The sequence below is a fragment of the Excalfactoria chinensis genome, chromosome 3, assembly GCF_039878825.1.
Source record: "Excalfactoria chinensis isolate bCotChi1 chromosome 3, bCotChi1.hap2, whole genome shotgun sequence".
Taxonomy (NCBI): Eukaryota; Metazoa; Chordata; class Aves; order Galliformes; family Phasianidae; genus Excalfactoria; species Excalfactoria chinensis.
The window spans coordinates 55,952,040-55,969,367 of record NC_092827.1 but is presented as its reverse complement, the minus strand read 5'-3'; the positions used below and the strand labels follow the sequence as shown (position 1 = coordinate 55,969,367).

The 17,328-nt window shown below is 40.8% G+C and overlaps 3 protein-coding genes across 6 annotated transcripts in view; 2 read left to right on the top strand and 1 right to left on the bottom strand.

Annotated features, from left to right (window-relative positions):
- Positions 1–5,380, top strand: part of TMEM181 (transmembrane protein 181) — a 31,935-nt gene extending 26,555 nt beyond the window's left edge. For all 4 annotated transcript variants that reach the window (XR_011903110.1, XM_072332549.1, XM_072332551.1 and 1 more), the window contains exons 16-17: positions 545–611; positions 1,498–5,380. Coding sequence is in view for 3 of the 4 variants with exons in the window: in XM_072332549.1 (XP_072188650.1) it covers positions 545–611; positions 1,498–1,576 (146 nt within the window). In the remaining variant the exon portion in view is untranslated. The remainder of the gene's footprint in view (positions 1–544; positions 612–1,497) is intronic.
- Positions 5,381–6,087: 707 nt separating this feature from the next.
- DYNLT1 (dynein light chain Tctex-type 1) lies at positions 6,088–9,492 on the bottom strand. The gene is made up of 5 exons (XM_072332443.1): positions 9,358–9,492; positions 8,362–8,403; positions 7,122–7,245; positions 6,829–6,906; positions 6,088–6,509 (listed from the first exon to the last, which is right to left on the bottom strand). The coding sequence occupies exons 1-5, from the start codon at positions 9,382–9,384 to the stop codon at positions 6,439–6,441; spliced, it is 342 nt and encodes a 113-aa protein (XP_072188544.1). The 5' UTR covers positions 9,385–9,492; the 3' UTR covers positions 6,088–6,438.
- A 243-nt stretch (positions 9,493–9,735) lies between these two features.
- SYTL3 (synaptotagmin like 3) overlaps positions 9,736–17,328 on the top strand; it is a 30,195-nt gene continuing 22,602 nt past the window's right edge. Inside the window, exons 1-4 of the mRNA XM_072332667.1 lie at positions 9,736–10,114; positions 11,276–11,363; positions 14,996–15,547; positions 16,863–17,078. Of these exons, the coding sequence (XP_072188768.1) occupies positions 15,438–15,547; positions 16,863–17,078 (326 nt within the window). The 5' untranslated portion in view covers positions 9,736–10,114; positions 11,276–11,363; positions 14,996–15,437. The remainder of the gene's footprint in view (positions 10,115–11,275; positions 11,364–14,995; positions 15,548–16,862; positions 17,079–17,328) is intronic.

The following is a 17,328-nucleotide window of genomic DNA, read 5'->3' as shown; positions in this document are numbered from 1 at the left end:
GAGAGATTTGTCATAAATAGCCAACGGATAGTATGTACCTTCCTTTCGTCTCACAGTAAAGTTACAAGTCCTTCCTTCATCAATTACAAAGATGGAAAAGGGCCAGCAAGTTGTTGATTTGCAGCTTTGGTCTACTGCATTTATAACTTAGAACAAACAGGGTCAAGAAGTCTGTGCTTTTTAAAAAAAAAGATATGAACACTGGAATAATCAGAATGGTCAAGTATGACTTACCTGTTTGCAAATTAAAGCAATATGGCATGAGTCTGATCAAGGGAGGAAATCTGCTTATACAACATGGAGAGTATACATCTGAAAATATAAGGAGAACATTATGTCATTTTGTAAGATGTTAAGAACTCCATGATGTTGTGGGCTGAAGGGTGGAGAATTTAAAGGAAAGAATTCTTAGATATAGCCTTGTGAAGCTGTTGTCATGATTGCCTTGTAAGGTTTTGAGTCTGTTGATTCAGCATTGGAGTAAAAGTGCAGCCGTGGTTCTAAATTCGATGTGCTAAATTAACCCTTATTTGTATTTTCCCAGAATCACAGTTGAAAGACAATCCTGCTTTTTCTATGCTGAATGATTCAGACGATGATGTGATTTATGGGTAAGATTGTAAAATACGTATGCTGCTTGTGGTGTGTTATTTCTGTAATACTCTTTTACCTCTTAATTAAATAACTGAAGACTTCATAGATTATTAGTGGAAGTAGGCCTGTGTAACAGCAGCAGCTTATTCTGAAAGAGAAATACAATGAGAATGTGTGTTGTTTTGATTATTTTGGTTTTCTTTCCATTTTGGTTTCTCAAAGGAATTGCGAAGGCGCTGATACAAATGGGTAAGTTAGTACTTAGGATAGGATGGGTCACAGAATGAAGGTAGCAAGGTATGTGAATGGAAAGGAATTCCTTCCAAGTTGGGAATGATTGGAGGAATCAGGGAGTTTGCTAGGGGGCAACTCATATGGAAATGCTACAGAGAAGGATAATGGTCCATCTTAAGTCTCCATCACTTATCTAAATAGCAATAAACAAATGTAGCAAAACTTCCAGGGCTTGTGGGAGTTCATGTAATGTAAAAACTGTAGTAGCAGATGAAAATGTACCAGGCCAGACTTTCCTGTGCTAGTGGTTTAATACTGCAGTAACCTGAACAAGCCTGTGCTAGAGTAGCTGTGTGCACTGTCTGAAGTGGCTTGCCTTCATTTAGGTACCTGAATAGTGGAGTAGCAGTAGTGCCAGCTTGCTTGCATACTAATCCTTGTCAGTAGTGGTTAGTAGCTACTGCAGTAAATTTTATTGTATATCAGTCTCTGGAGAGAAGTCAGGCATATTTTTCATAAGCCCAGAAGGAAGCAGAAGAAATACAAAAATACAAACTTGTTACTCAAGTAACAATTCGATGCCTCGTTGTATTTTAGAACTTTCTTATTTTAGACTTACAAGTTGATCATCACATTCAGAAGTTTAAAAAAAACAAACCTATTTCACAGGAGCGACTATGAAGAAATGCCACTTCAGAATGGCCAAGCTATTAGAGCCAAGTTTAAAGAGGAATCGGACAGTGACTGATGGAGTGATTTTGATGCAGACAGACTTGTTCAGCTGGAATTAAAGCTATCTTGAAGTTTTCCTAGATGGATCACTTCCTTGGATTACTTACAGTCTGCTGTCATCTGAACATGGAATTCCAGGAAGGACGTTCTGCTTCTGTTTACAGAGGTAAAGCTGAAAAGAAAAGAATGCTTGAAAAGGTTGTGGTGGGAACTCAAGGAAACCAAAATTGATATGCATCTTATAAAATGCCTGATGGCAGGATGTCTCTGGACTAACGTTTAAGTCTGTGTCCATTTCAAGGTGTCACAGATCATGTACTGATTTTAAAATTGCTTCTTTGCTGCTTGGTGGTTTGTCATTGTTCCCCCTCCTGTTAGGATTATGTAGAATGTAGCATCTTAAACCTCTTGTGTTTTTTGTGTGCTCCTTTTCTGTTGTTCTCTGCTGTATGAAGTGCCTCTTTATTTTTTCCTTTCCATTTTCTACCCTAGTCATTTGGACTGGAGGCAGGGAATGACATGCTTTAAGGTTCTCTCCTCTGCCTCCTTTTTTTTTAATTTATTATATTTTTAGAAATGCAGAAAAACAAAAGCTTCCCATTCCTCCTAAGAGGCGGTATAGACTTCATTCTTTTAACTCGTTTAAATGGATTTAGCAGATACATTCTAAGTGTGGGCTATGTGCAAATAGTCAAGTTCTAGTGAGCAAAAATGGGCTGTGGTTCAAAGTTGTTTGCATGATACAGGTTTCATAGCGTGCTTTATCACCCCAGCAAAACAGTTTGTTTTGTTGTTGGGTTTTTTTCCAGCAGCCCTTTCAACAGAAAATATTTAGGCAGCAATAAACCTCAGAAGGAAGTCAGAACGTTTGCGTGTGCGTGTTCTGGAGGAGATTGTTACACTTACAAGAATATGGTATAAGGTTCCATGGAGAAGTATGACTTCATATTTCCAAACATTTCATTTTAGATGCTTTTTCTACATCAGACTTTTTCAGGAAGTTGTATTTGTTGGCAGTTAATGTGCATTGTGGGAACAATTACGGGTGCTCATGCCTCCAAGTTGCTTAACAGCTTTTGAGCACGTCCTGTGCATAGCTCAACTTCTCTGTCATGCCGTAGTTGCCAGCGGTACTGCTTGGAATTTTCACCCATACGTTTTATGATTCTGTATTCCAGTTTGTTCTGGAACAGTTATTTGGGAATGCAGCATTCCTCATACAGTGCTGCTGCTTCTCTGTTTAAAAGCAGTTCTTCTCCCACACTAACGTTCAGCTCTATATTTATGTGGATGCTGTTTGTTTCCAACTACTTCTGTATTTTCAGGGACTTGACCAGTCTCTTTAAAAAATAGATTTATAACCGTAATGTACTTCTGTAACCTTTCTCTGCCCTCTTACTGTAGAAAAGATATATTAGGCAGAAAATGGTGCTGGCTTATACTAGTAAATCATGCTTATGACAGAACTAGTCTAAGCAGAGCAGTGCAATGAAGTTGTACTAAGCTTACTGAATCACACTGGGAGGGGGGGGGAGGGAGGTGTAGATTTATTCTGCATTTGTGCAGCTGGTTTAGGCTGTTGCAGCACAATAACCTCCCTGTAGCTGTTCAAGAGCATTAAGGGGAGACTTTGCAGGGTAGCAGTTTACTTACAGATGATCAAAGGAACTGCTTCACGTGGTTGCAAATCTGTTGTCATAGAAAATAGTTCAGATTTAAATCTGCACACTGTTAGAGACACGTGGTAAGATTTTATGTGTCTATATAATATGTAATTTTTGAGGATATTTGGAATATACAGCTTTGTGTACCAAGTTATTGTTTGTTAGAAGCCAAAGCACATTGTATGGCTAAAGCAAGGAAACAAGGTGAAGGGGGGCTGGGAAGAAAGGGTGGGAGGAGAGAGAGAGTTTTTGGTTTTGTTGTTAATTGGTGTCCATTTAGAAGAACATGCAGGGAAACATTATAGAGATGTATCAAGTTGGTCGGTTTTTTGTTAACAAACTCTAGAAGCCATACTTTCAGCATTTTCTTTTAGATGTTTTTAACAAGTATAGGGGGTGACATTTTTAACCTCAAAGAGATGATCCTAATCTCATATTATTCCTTATGTGATTTTTCATGGGGCTTACAGTTGTTTGAATTTGCACAGCTAGGCTCCAAAGCCAACCAGACGTTTGTTGCATACCCCAGGCCCCTTTCACTTGCACTGGAGTGAGTACAGGAATTAGGTTTTCAAAAATCCAGGTCCTTACCTATTCAAATCTTTTTGACTGCCGTATTGTTTAATTCTGAGTGGTAAGATACTTGATTTGACAGATGTGCAAAGTGTACTGTTTCTTATCACAGTCTGAGCTGGTTGTTACAGTCAAACCTGAAGTACAGTGTCATTGCCTAAAGCTATTTTAAATATAACTGTTCGAGGCCAGGTTGGATGGGGCCCTGGGAAGCCTGGTCTAGTATTGAACTAGGAGGCTGGTGGGCCTTGCCTGTGGCAGGAGTGTAGGAGATTCGTGATCCTTGAGGTCCCTTCCAGCCTTGGTCATTCTGTGATTATTTCTAAGTTGTTCTCAGCCTGTTTCACTTGCCCCTTTGTCTACCTTAACTTTTCCACATGACTACATTTGAAATGAAAGTTGGGAAGCTCAGATGGAGATATAGGTGCTTCAAGTTAAGTAGCCCACTACAAAAATAATTTGTTCATTTCCTTTAGAGATTGCCTAAGCAGCATTTGCCATACAAAACAGTTCAGTATTTCAGAAGTGCTAGAGTGTAATAGCAAGCTTGACTGAAGAACTGTCATAGCAAATACTATTCATAATGGAAAAAGTGAAGCAGATCTGCTAGCAAGATATCTCAACTTCACTCCCCTTATGGTACTTGAGGAGTATTACAATCTGGATTGCAAACAGCTTGGGAGTAGGTGGCGTAAATTCACCACCAAGTAATGGATTGTAACCTAAGGATAAAACAGGAGAGATCTGGATAAGAAGCCAGGTTAGGCACTATTTTTGTTAAAAAAAATAGTTCCCTATCGGAGCTTGGGAAACAAAGAGTTACCACAGATGTAGTGCTGCTGCTCTCCAGGAGATGCTTGCTAGTAGGTAACTGCAAGACTTCTGTGTCCATTGTGACCGAGACGGAACTTCCAAGGAATCAGTTATAGTTGAGTATGAACCCATTCTCGGCAGCTGTTTTCCTTAGTAATCGCTTTAAATAGAGTCGGTGTTAGGAGTGGTTGGAAACTTTCCTGGTACTGGCAAAGAATAAGTAGCATAAGGTTCAACACGTGTAAGGAAGTCCAGCAAACCTATGGAACTAACATGGTTTGAAAAAAGAAAATGAAGGATGTTTCCAGCTAGGAAAGACTTTAATCTATCTCCTACCTCTGAGCCAAAAAACAGCTTTGTATCCAGTCAACTAGTTTTCACCCACTTCCTTTTGTGTATGCCAGTAAGAAACTTCGCATTACTGTAAATTTTTTTTTTAGAGGTTTGTAAATATGTAAAATGAAGCTGAAATATGGAGTATTTGTGTACCAAAATGGTATAATACGTGTAAGATAAATGCTCTGTTTAATGAGAAGCTGTAAATTAAATGCTGCTTTGACAAAGCGTGCATGGACCCACATTAAATATTCTGTGTCTAGAGGTTGTATTAAGGACAGCAAATTATCTGTTAAGTTGGAAAGCATCATCCTAGTCTTGAATATGAACCAAAAAATACTACTTCAAGCAGAAGCTGAGTAATGGAGTTTCTTGGAAGGCTTCACGTGCATAATCATTGTTAAATATGTTCATAATAAAGTTTTGTATCTTTATCTTCTCTTGGTTTTTATTTTCCTTCTGCACCTACCGTTTTCACTTTGTGTGTGTTTTATGAGTATTCAAACTAGGTTATGTGGATTGGAGGCTGTGTTTGCTCACATTAACCAGGGAATTTTGGTGGTGGTTTGTTTGCAGACAGTCCGAGTTGACAGACTTTGAAACATTTCATACAGCTTCCTAACCGTAAGGAAGTGCCTATCACTCACGTTTTCTTAATTAGCAAACTATCTTCCTAATCTACAAAGTGGTGACAAGGCAGCACGTTTGCCAGCAGCGTTGTAGTTCAGAGAGGCAGTCTGAAACTGGTAGTGTATCAGAACTCATTGTCTTTTTGATCAGAAAAATAAGTCTTGCTCTAGCTTCCTGCTAAACCTTCTAGACTTAACACAGTAACTGAATGCATCGGCAAGTGATTTCTTACATATAGCTTGCTAAGCGCTTCTAGAATACTAACAACTTGCCTTTTTTTAAAATAGAGACATTGATCTGTTGCTTTTCTCTGCCTTAAGTGCTGGATAAGCAGATGAAACAGGTCCCAAACTTTCCTATAAGAGGTGCCTCATTTTCTTGGAATACGTTGAAGTGAGGTGTAGTCTGGGTATGTATCTAAACTGTATTAATAGAGTTTAGAAAGGTAACAGATTTGGAACTCTTAAGAAATTCCAACAGGCTGAAGTTTAAATGAGTCACACCACTGGTTATGAATTTCAATAATTTAATGCTAACCAAGAGTACAAAGTGTGAAAGTCTGTGTCTTATTTAATTTGGTTTTAAAAAAAGAAACCTAGAGAAAACGCTTACGCTGCAGCAAATTTCAGTATTAGCACCTTAAAGAGAAGTTCTTGAAGATTTAAGACAGCGTGGCAACACCAGTACAATACTGAAAATACAAACACAAACCATGTAACAGCATGTTTTCACATTTGAGAAACGTTACAGAAAAAGTACATTTAAAATTGGAAGTTGTTCAGTGCATTCACAGTTTGAGCAGAGATGGAATCGAGTGTCGCCGGAGTAGAAAAGAACTGAAGTACAACTGATCCCAAGGCAATCATATTGCGAGTCCAAAGGCACTGACAATACAGTACATAGTCTTATTCTCCCATCTCACAGTGCAGGTTCCTACAAATACAAAACAGAGCTTTCAGAGACAGAAGAAAGTTACAGTGACTTGAATATTAAAATGCATGCTTCTATATGCATGTTTATTTGCTTATTAAGAACCTTACGAATGAAGCTTTTGCAACAGCTAAGCATCCCACGTTACCATTTATCAGTCATTATCACAGCGATGTGGAAAAATACAAAACTATGCTATTACTCCAAAACTACAGCAGCACCCATTACTAAAATAAAATAAAATAAAAATCTATGCTGCTTAGTTTCAGGAGGATTAGTATTAAAGTTGCAAACTGAAGCATCCAGCAGTGTAGCTCCTTACCATCACTGGAGTTGTCCCAGAAGCAAGAGCTTGCTGTGTGTAGCCCAGCGCCATTCTTTTGCATAATCACACAGGTCACTGTTTGTCAGCAGAGAAGCTTTTATTAATGTATTGCTATCATTGATATTTAGCAACATTTATGCTTGTTACAGCACACATACACACACACATACAAACAGGCGTGCATGCTTACAAGTACTAAACAGACAGATCCTGCTCAACTGTGTCTTGTTAAATTTCATCAGTGTGTGTCAAGGTGCCACCGTTATTGGAAAACAGAAAGTTAAGCTCACCAATATACTTGAAAGGTTTCCCCAGCTTGGTGAGTTGGCTTAGAGATTGTTCCACCACACTTGTTGTCCACTGGTTCACCTTGCTGTGCTGGTAGGCATTGCCACCTATTGCACTTTCTATGGCCTGTGGGCAACAAACGCGTAAGTTACATTGCTGTCAGTCTACAAAGATCCCATTAACTCATCTGAACGTGGAACACTGAGGACAGAAGTAAACCTAAATACTATTCAGGATTGTTGGAAGTGTTTTAAAACGCTGCAGAACTTGCAATTCAGAGTTTGAGGCAGACACGGAAGTTATAATTGTATATTCCTTCCTCCTTTTCATTTTGTGCTATCTTTATTCTTCATTAGTAATTCCTATCCCAGCAATTCCTGCTCCAGCCTGAGTTATGAGAAGGGTCTCGCATTTAAGCAGTCCTGAAGAGACTGAGAAAATGCACAGAAGAGCAGCTCATTCACAGATACTATTCTGTAGAAATAACGTATGGAGTTTTCAGCAGTCATTTTTGGGAACAGGGACCAAAATCAAAACAAAAGGCTCGTGTAATTTTTGGTTGCTAACAGAGCAGACGCTGTTAGTCCAACAATCTGGTTTACTGATGAGGAAAGCTTCTCCTTTAATGGAGTTTTAGCAGTGTCTTAAAGCTGCATGTTTTTCATCACTACGTTTTTCTGGCAGAAGCTGTTCAAGAAGTAACTACAAAAGTACTTCAGATTCAAAGGAGACAGGAGTGCCTAGCAGAGCATGCCCACCCACTTTACAGGCCCGCCTACTCTGCAAGAGGAACTGGACACCGAAAACAAACCTCTTCTTAGCAACAAGAATTAGTTCCTTAGCAACAAGAATTAGTTCAATCATTTCAAACAAACTACTGAATCTGGAGGAAAAGCATCTCAAAAGTAACATGCACACAATCTATATGAAGTGTTGTATGTTAATGAAACATAATATCTGTCTGACGGGCTTTAACATATCACATCCTCCCAGAGATTCTAATTAGTGATACGATGCAACCAGAAAGAATTATATAAAATTATATGCCTTGTCTTTTGAAGTTGTCATATGGATCACAACTAAGCCGAGGTGTCATTTCCAACGGCTAAATTAATCCATGATTACCTGTGCCTCCATAACAGCCTAACTCGTGTAACAGAATTCCAGGTAACAGATTTCCTTGAGCGCTTTTTAGCACACAGCGTAGTCTATCTCCACACCAAAGTGAGAACGTTAGCTTACCTCTTTAATGATGTTACTGACTTCGTCGACGACAAAAGATGTCTAAAAAGAAAACAGAATTGTACATCATCAGTGCACACACACTTCTACACACACAGTTCAAATGTCCTTAAGAAACTGCACGCTAGGAGCTTAATTTATGCTTGTCAGGTTCCTTGCGAGCCAGATGCAGAGTCTGGCATAGCTCATAGTTACTCCCTGAACCCAGGCAAGGGAACACTGCTAGCAAAGTAATCAAAAGCGACAGATGAACTAACATTGACACTGAGCTAAAGCTCCCAGATTGCAATTTGAAAGCTTTATAAAATAACGCATACAGCATTTCTGCCCGCATGGAAACTCATTTGGCAGTAGGCATTAATGTCTGCAGCTCACAGAATGGGCAGCAGACAGCCTCAGTGTGCAGACACGGCTCACAGCTGAATGAGACCGACATCTTCAGAGCGCTGATGCAGACCCAGCATCGATTCGCAGCTCAAGGAGAAGCTGTCATGACAATTTCAGCCGGTGATATAAAGAAAACCGCCTCCTGGAAAGCGGAAGGGCAATCTAGTGTGTGCATTCCCTGCTGCCTTCAGCCTCCTCGCAAGCTCCAGGAGGTGGAGATAAACCTCCAGGGATGGGGCACCCCGACCTGCGCAGCGCAGCAACCGGGAAAAAGCAGCGGCAATCCGACACACCTCCGTCTCTCCGGCTGCTTTGCTATTGTCTGCCCGAGTCACAGCGGACAAGGCGGCCAGCGGTCAAGCTCCGAACACGGTCCCTCCGCAGCAGTACCGCAGGCCCTGCTCACAGCAACGAGCCCTGCTCCTGCCCTCCAACAGCCGCCGCCCGGCACGCAGACGCCGCCGGCATCGCCCATTCCCAGCCCAGGGCCGGGGGCTCCCAGCGGCCCAGGGCGCTCTGAAGGGTGAACGCGAGACCCTCCGCGGGCCGGCAGCCTCCTGGAAGAAAACGCCAGGGCAACCCCAAGGCCACCCTGCCCACGGGCGTTACCTCCTCCCCCGCCTGGAAGTCGTCCATCGTCCCGCCGCAGCCCCTCGCACCGTAACAACCCCGTCGGCACCGCCCCGGTCTCCACCACGCGCCTCGCACTGCGCATGCGCGGCCGCTTCCCACTCGCCCTCACTGCGCCGGTCCGCTCTGCGCCTGCGCACCCGGCGCCGGTTCGTGCTTGAAAGTCGCGCAGTCAGGCGACCTGCCGGCAGTGCGCATGCGCACTACTCCGGGTTGTGCGGCGCGCTGTGTCAGGCGCGTAGCAACGGGGAGCGCTGCGTCAGCAGCACGGAACGGCTGGGCTGCTGCTGGCACCTCTAGGGGGCGCGGTTTCCATAGCGACCGCGCGAGGGATTTTTGGGGGGGGGAGGTGGAAACTTTTCCGGTGTTCGTGCTCGGAGCGGGTGGGTGGCGTTCGAGACTGGTCCGAGAGATCATGTAGAATAGTATGACTCACGGAGTCATAGAATGGCCTGGGTTGAAGAGGACCACAATGATCATCTGGTTTCAACCCCCTGCTATGTGCAGGGTTGCCAACCACCAGACCAGGCTGCCCAGTGCAGCCTGGCCTTGAATGCCTCCAGGGATGGGGCATCCACATTGCCCCAGCCGTGTCCTCTGCTCTGTATCCCAAACCCTCGGTCAGACCCCATCTCCTGCTGCTTCTGACCAGCATCGCAGGATGAGCCCAACCTCCTCCTCTCGGCCAGCAGCGATCCAGCAGTGGGGATAACAAAGCATGAAAGAGTTTCCTAGGGTGGGTTACAAAGTCCTCCTCAGTGGAAGTCTCCAAGAGCAGTTTCGATCATTATTTTTGCCTTGCTTTGGTAGGTGTATTGATGTAGGCCTCTGGTGTGGCTTCATGGCTTTATTCCTCCAGCCTGGCTTAATGAGCTTCCTACTGACTGTAGTTACACTCCATGGTTTATTTCATATAGTTAAAATTTTGCCCCAAATGAAGGCTCGGGTGATAATGCCTTCTTTGTTTGAATCAGCTCTGTGCCTTGCTAGCTGTTGCCGTCTCTTGAGCAATACAGATGAACATGGTTAGGCTCGATGTGCACAAGTGGAAATACTTGAACTTACCAAATGTTTACAAGATTGCAGGTGGATTCATTTTGCCACCTGAGTAGAACTGCAGTGCTTGATTTAATTTTGTCTAAAACCAGTATTTCTGCTAACACCAAGACACGAAGGGCTTCTAAAGTCTGTGTATGATTTATCTGATAGAGTTAGTCTATAAGAAGGGGCTTTCCAGGCAAATTTCCAGACTTCTAAGTAAGTAAATTAGATACAACTTGGAAGCTCCTTGCTTGTTTCTGTAATAGAGCAAACTGAGTTATCCAATCCAAACAGTACTCTAGCTTTTTATCTTAAATTGGGTTTACTTCTTGTAGGGAGGCTGATTTTCTGCTTTTCCTATATCTGTAAAAACAAATTATTTTGAAGTTTGCTTTTCACTGTTTCTATTAAGTTATTTTGAAGTCTGCTTTTCGCTGTTTGTTTCTATGAATTGCTTTGCCATTCAGAGCTCAGTTTTTCCTTTTGAAGTGAAAACTGCTGGTGAGACAAGCAGCGTTTTCTGTGCAAGTTCTGGGGACACTGGAGTTAGTAGTATTGTCATATCTATGGTATCAGAAAAAGAAATTACGAAGAACTCAACACTTCTTCTTTTCCTGTGTGTGGCTTAGAGACCAAGCCTGTTTCGCTGTTATCAGTCAGCTTTTGTGTTCTGTTGTGCTAAGTCTCTTTTTGATGTTAGAAAGATGACTAACTTCTCTTTGATTGATTGTTGCTGGTGACAAAACCAGAGACTGTTACAATGCTGGAGCTCTTTGATCGCTTCTGTTTTGAGGATGCTCTTCTGTATGTACTTTAGTCTAATTTTGGCAGAGAGCAACTACTGGTTTTCTTTCAGGGAAGACAAGTAAATAAATAGCAGGAGTGCTACTCATCTCTTAAAGCGGTTTGTTTCTGCCTATCTTCCTATGATGGCCCTTGGAAAGGTAAGGACAGCATTTTTTATACTGTTTTATATGACACTACGCAAGGGAATGTGTTTTTACTTACTGAGATGATGTTGTTGTGACTGTAAAGGTTTTGTGGAAGGGCCACGATTGCAACTTAAAACATTGTCTTTTTACGTTAACTGTTGAGGTAGGATTATTAAAATCACAAGACACAGGTCTGCTAAGAAATAATATGTGTTGTATGCACACCTATGAGTTAATACATTGATATAAGGATGTGAAAATTGAACTGTTGCAAGGCTATGTGAAATAACACTTGTAGCGTTCTTGATTAAGAATAAATGTATGATATCTACAAAACGTAAAATAGCCAAATGTTCCAGTAGCTTTTGTGATGGTTATCTTTATTCTGAGCCTCTTTGATCTGTGTCCCTGCTGCTGATGTAAGACATCTACCTTTGGGGTTAATTAATGAAATTATCCAACTGTCTTAGGTCAGTGAAGGATCTAGCTTAAGAAGATCACTTTAACTGCACTTACTTAGTTCTCTTTATTTAGCTAATGCTGAGGAATCTGAAAGGAGATCAATAGTACATGAATGCAGAATTGCTCTGAGAGAAAGTAGCTTGCCAGGTCAAGCATTTGAGAGCTTAGAATTGTATAAAATACTCCTTGCAAACTGTAGCTTGTCTTGCATACGCCTTTTGATTAAGCTTCAGCTGCATAGTGTTTTATCTTGATTGTACAGGAAAAAAAGCAACGTCTTCTGAGGTTGCACTTTATGCGTGCACACCTTCCTCTCTGAAGATGTGATCATGCTGGTTCTCTGATCTCCTTTATGGCTGGACTGACACAGCATTAACAAAAAGTTGTTCTACAATCTGCCTGATGCTGAATTTTCTTAAATACGTTGTTTAAAATGATGTGTGGGGGAAAATACACGGTCTTTCTGCTGCAGGGGGAGAAGTATTGTGGCATTTACTCACCAGGTTGCTGTTACTTTTGGTTTTACACAGAGGGTGCTTGGTTTTGTGAGCTTAGCTGACTGTGTAAAATGGATGGAGTTGATAGGTAGATATGAAAGTAGAGCATCTGTGGTGGTTTTAAGTTGTTTTTTCCTGTAATGACCCTCCTTGCACAGAAAAAGCAACAAATGCTATTGAAAAGCAAATTTAGTGCAAACAGCTTCAGTGTTAGAAAAGCTCTTCTTTTACAGTGATGGTGAGTTTTTCCGTCCAACCTGAATGCTTCCTGGAAATGTTTAAGGACACTTGTGAGGCACAAGGATAATTCTGTTCAGAAAGGGCCCCATGAACATGTGAGGTTTTGAATTATCTTTGAAAGCGCAAAGAACCTGATGGAACATAATGGTTACTTAAGGTTAAATCTTCATAAAGATTAAAAAAAATAATTGCAGGGCCCCCTGGCACTTCTCTCTGCATTCGATCTGTTCTGCTTTTTTGGTGTCACAAGATGATCTCTGCTGCTGGCAGGCGATTCAGTGCTTAAAAGATCTATCACTGAATGGAATTTGAAGTACAGCAATAGACCAACTGGTGTGAGTGATGATGCTTGTGGAATGGACCAATGGACTGAGGTTGTAAGTCTTTGTGAGGAATCTTGCTGTTCCTCCTGGAGAGCACAGCTGTGGGAATGGCAGTGTGGAAAGAAGGAAGGCTCCAAACTATTCTTTCCCTTCTGCTGTTTGGATTTGTGTAGGCTTGAACAGCTGAAAATATGGTTCTTAAAAAATATTCTGTGAGACTCTATGTAAGGTTCTGTGTGCCCTTAGTTATTTTTACTTTTGTAAGGGTGTCATTTGAAATCCATTTCTCAATGTAGACTTGAAATAAAAGCTTTCTGCTCTTCTATGGAGAAGGAGTCGGTCCTTTGTTAAGGAGTTTGGAAGGGATACCAAGCAGTGACTATTTCTATGCTTTCATAAAAACAGAGGTTGTTCCTAGTAGCTGCTGCACATGGGGGTGTTCTTAGTAGCTCAGTAAGGCACTTGTGTATTTTCATTAAGATCACTGGAGTAGTTTTATTTGATGTTCCCCCTACCAATGGCTGTCATCAATTCTCACGCTTATTCTGATGTTTTCACAGGATATTCTCATGATGTTGTAAATATGTCAGCCTTGGGGTTTTCTATGGACTCCCAGGAATTCCAGCTTTTGGATGCTATAGTGGCTGTTTCACTGTCCTATATAATGCAGAGCTCCTTGAGTTTGTACTGACTGCTCTTCCAGATTGTATTGACTTAAACAGCATCAAAGGCTCAAAGTGTCTGTCAATCCTTGGTTGTATCCTTGAGGTGAAAGATTAAAGCAGACAAAGGCAACAGGGACCTTTGAAAACAGCGTGTTAAAAAATTGCTTTTTAGGTTTCAACTGAGTAATATCCTGTGCAGTTGCAGTTGGTAAGGAAATAAAATGTGATTATGCCTATCTCTGTCTCGTTTGTTTCCACAGGAAGCCCAGCTTTTTTTCTTTATTAACACTCCTGCCAAACGCTTTGTCCTTTTGGTGTCTGTTGAAGAATGTCAGGAAAAACATATAAAATAATGGGATGCGTGCTGTTTCTATCAGTAGAAGTTATCACCTGTGTTTCTTGCTTGTGTGAAGTTACGTAGTTGAGTTGTGGCAAGCTGTATGTAAACTAATTCCCCAGGACTTCAAAAATTCTTTATCACTCAGACAGCTGAAGACTTTTCTTTTGACCTTAAAACTCTCATAACGTTTTAAAATAATGTTCCATTTGATTGGATTCTCAGCTGAAATGTGTCACTGAAATACCTCGAACTGCTTCAGTGAAGTTTTCCCCTTCTGCCCCAATGGAAAATCTGTGTATTTAGTTCACGGGGCGTTTGAAACACGTGACGTGTTTTCACATATATGCATCTTTAGTATTTGGTGTTTTGTAACAGGAATGCACTTATATTTGCTATAACATGCACTAAACGGTAATATCGTTTGTTAGCTAAACTGGATTGAAGAATGACTTTCTCTACTTTGCTACATTGGAATTGTATAATAGTTAGGTGGGAGTTTTGCAGAAATGAAGGTCAGAGAATGTGTCCAAAATACATTTGTGAATCTGTTTTTATTTTTAGACTTCTCATATATTTGTGCATTAATACCATGTTTGGTGCCAAAATGGTTGGTGCACTGAGCTACAAAAAAATATGTATCTTAACATTCCAGTGTTTGTGTGTATTAACAAAGATAATTTCGTTATTGTGTGAAAAATGCCTTATCTAGGCTTAACAGAAGTCAGGTTATTGATAGAAATTACTCTTAAAGGGTCTTTCCCATCTTCCTCATAGGCTTGTGTTATTTTGTCTGTTTAGTAAAATGAGATTAGAAAGGAGGATTTGTCTCAACCAATATGACTTGCCCTGTCATGGGGCCTGAGCTGAAAACTAACTTGGGCTTCTTTATTGGTTGTTTTGCACTGACTGCGTGGAAAAATGTGGAGATTCATAGCAGAATGTGTTATGTTGGGGCTTTCTGAAGAGTGAGGCTGTCCTAAAATCTCTCAGGTATCTGAATTTGTTCAGGTTTTGAGTATAGCAAAATGTGTTCTCCGGAAGTTATCACTCAAATACTATGGAAATCACTTGAAGAAGTGGGAAGAAGGGATAATAAAACATTATTTTTTCTCTCTAGGTCCTGCAATTCCAAATCTACAAGACCAAGTGAAGCAAACCATTCTTCCAGATCCTTTATGGTGGCTGTCAGTGAATTCTCCCTCCACTTGGTGGCAGTTAAAGCCATACCTGGGACCTCACCGCAAGCTCTCTGGAACCACTCTGCAAAGAGCAAGTTCTTAGATGTGAAAAAGTCAAGGCTGCTGTGACCCTGCTGTTCATATTCCCTGGGTAGCAGAGACACTTAAATGATGCCTTGTGTGAAGACAGATGCAGTTATTTTTTTTCTGTAAGAGCACAAGAGCATGATGCAGCAAAACCTATCACCAATGCAGTGAGAAGACAGACAACACTTGATAAACACTCAGATCTCTTAAGAGCCCCAGTATATTCTCTAATGTAGTATCCATTGTTTTGGATGTGGTAGAGCATTAAGTCAGGGGTTGTGAAGTTTGGGGAAGATGGCCTGTGAATTTAATCTAAACTTCCTTAAGGAATTGGAGCGAGAGGCTGTTCTGGAAGTCCTGTACCGTGACCAGATGGTGAGAAAAACAGAGGAAGAAAGAGTAAGGTATTTACCTTTCCTCTTTTTGTGTATTTTTGTTCTTTTTCTTTCTCAGGAATGCTTTTTTTTTCCTCTTTGCTGTCATTCCCAATGTATTCCTTTTGTTTCTTGTTAGCTAGTAAGTTTTAATTCTGTGGGAAAAATAGGAGTTAACTGGAGCCTCTTGGATTTATCACATTATTGACTACATTAAAGATGAGCAAATACCATTCAGGGAATAATCTACTTGGTGAACTTTACTTAACATTCACAGACAGTTCAGCTGGTGCCTCTATTTCTTCCTCAGTGAAGGCTTTATGACATTCTTATTATCATGTTCCAACATATGCCTGTGTAGCCCTGATAATGCAGAACGCATTCAGATCTATGGCTGGCTAATTTAACCTCTGTTGAGCCAAGACTGAAATTAAGGATTGTCAGATACCTCCTTGCTGGGCTGAATCCATCACTGCTCCTTCTCCTTTATAATAGATAACAAGAGCACTGTACTTTCTCAGTGGACGTCAATAGGTGTCATTGGTTAGAAAAAGGATTCTATGTAATTATTTCACACTATACAAGTATCCCAGTAATAAAAGATAATCCTTCAGCAATTCATTTGTTTTGTATTAGGGATTGTGTAAGGATTTCCTTGTAGCTTGCTTTGCCATGTTGCTTCCTCATGTAAAACATGGTATTTGTATTGGATAGTTAGAAGGTTTTAGTCTCTTAATAAATTATAGACACTTTAACTTTGTTTTCAGCAAATGTTTATGTAAGTATAATTGGATTTGTTAAATGATTATGAAAAGTGAAGTTTTTATTAAACATCTGAATTGATCAGAATGTCATTGGCAACTATTGGTGATGTAGCTAACAATTGAAAACAGATCTTGTCTCTTGTTACGTGTTACGGAAGGGAGAGTTTAGATGTTTAAGTCAGATGTGGTTTTTGTTTAACCTTCAGTAGATGCATTTGTTGCTGTTATTTGATAGAAGATTTGATTCTCCTAGTCAAGTAATCTTTATATAATAACAACCGTCGTCATGATACCATCAGTAAATGTCATTGGAAGGGAGCACAGTTTACTCTAAATTTTCTGTGCATGAGAATGAGATCACCTGTACACATCATTTCAGTGCCCTGTCCTGAGTGGGTAAAGTTGAACAGAACCCCATTTATATTAGGCTTTTATTCCATATGCACCTTTGTGATTGTATGTGGAAATATCTCTGACCAGTAGTGACATCGTGCAACCAGATCATCAGCTGGTAACTTGCATTGTTGCTTTTCTTTTTTTTTTTTTTCTTCCCTTCTTTCCTTTTTGATCTGGACGATTAGGAAACTGAAAATGCAGCTGCACCAGCTTCGATGGAAAGGGGCAAGAAATGTAAACCATGAATACCAGGAGAGGTCTTGTGCTCGCTGCCAGAAATCCCTTGGATTGCTGCTGAACAGAGGAGCAGTGTGCAATGGGTGTAGTCATCGAGTGTGCTCTGAATGCCGTGTCTGCCTGAATCCCTCCATTTGGAAGTGCACCGTTTGTTATGCTCATGGGTATGAAATGTTCCCAAATGGTTTTGGGAAGTTATTGATTACAGTGGTTTGGTTTACATTGGCTTTAAATACTGGATGCTCACTGTTTTTGTGTGTATTGATTGCTTTAAGCAGATAATAGACCAAAGCCTTCATCAGAAAGAGTGAATGAGTTGGGTGAAGACCAGAGGAATTAACTGGAATTTTGGCTTGTACTTCGTGGAGGCAGCAGTCCTTTTCCATGTTTAGCAAAACACAACTTCAGAGTAGG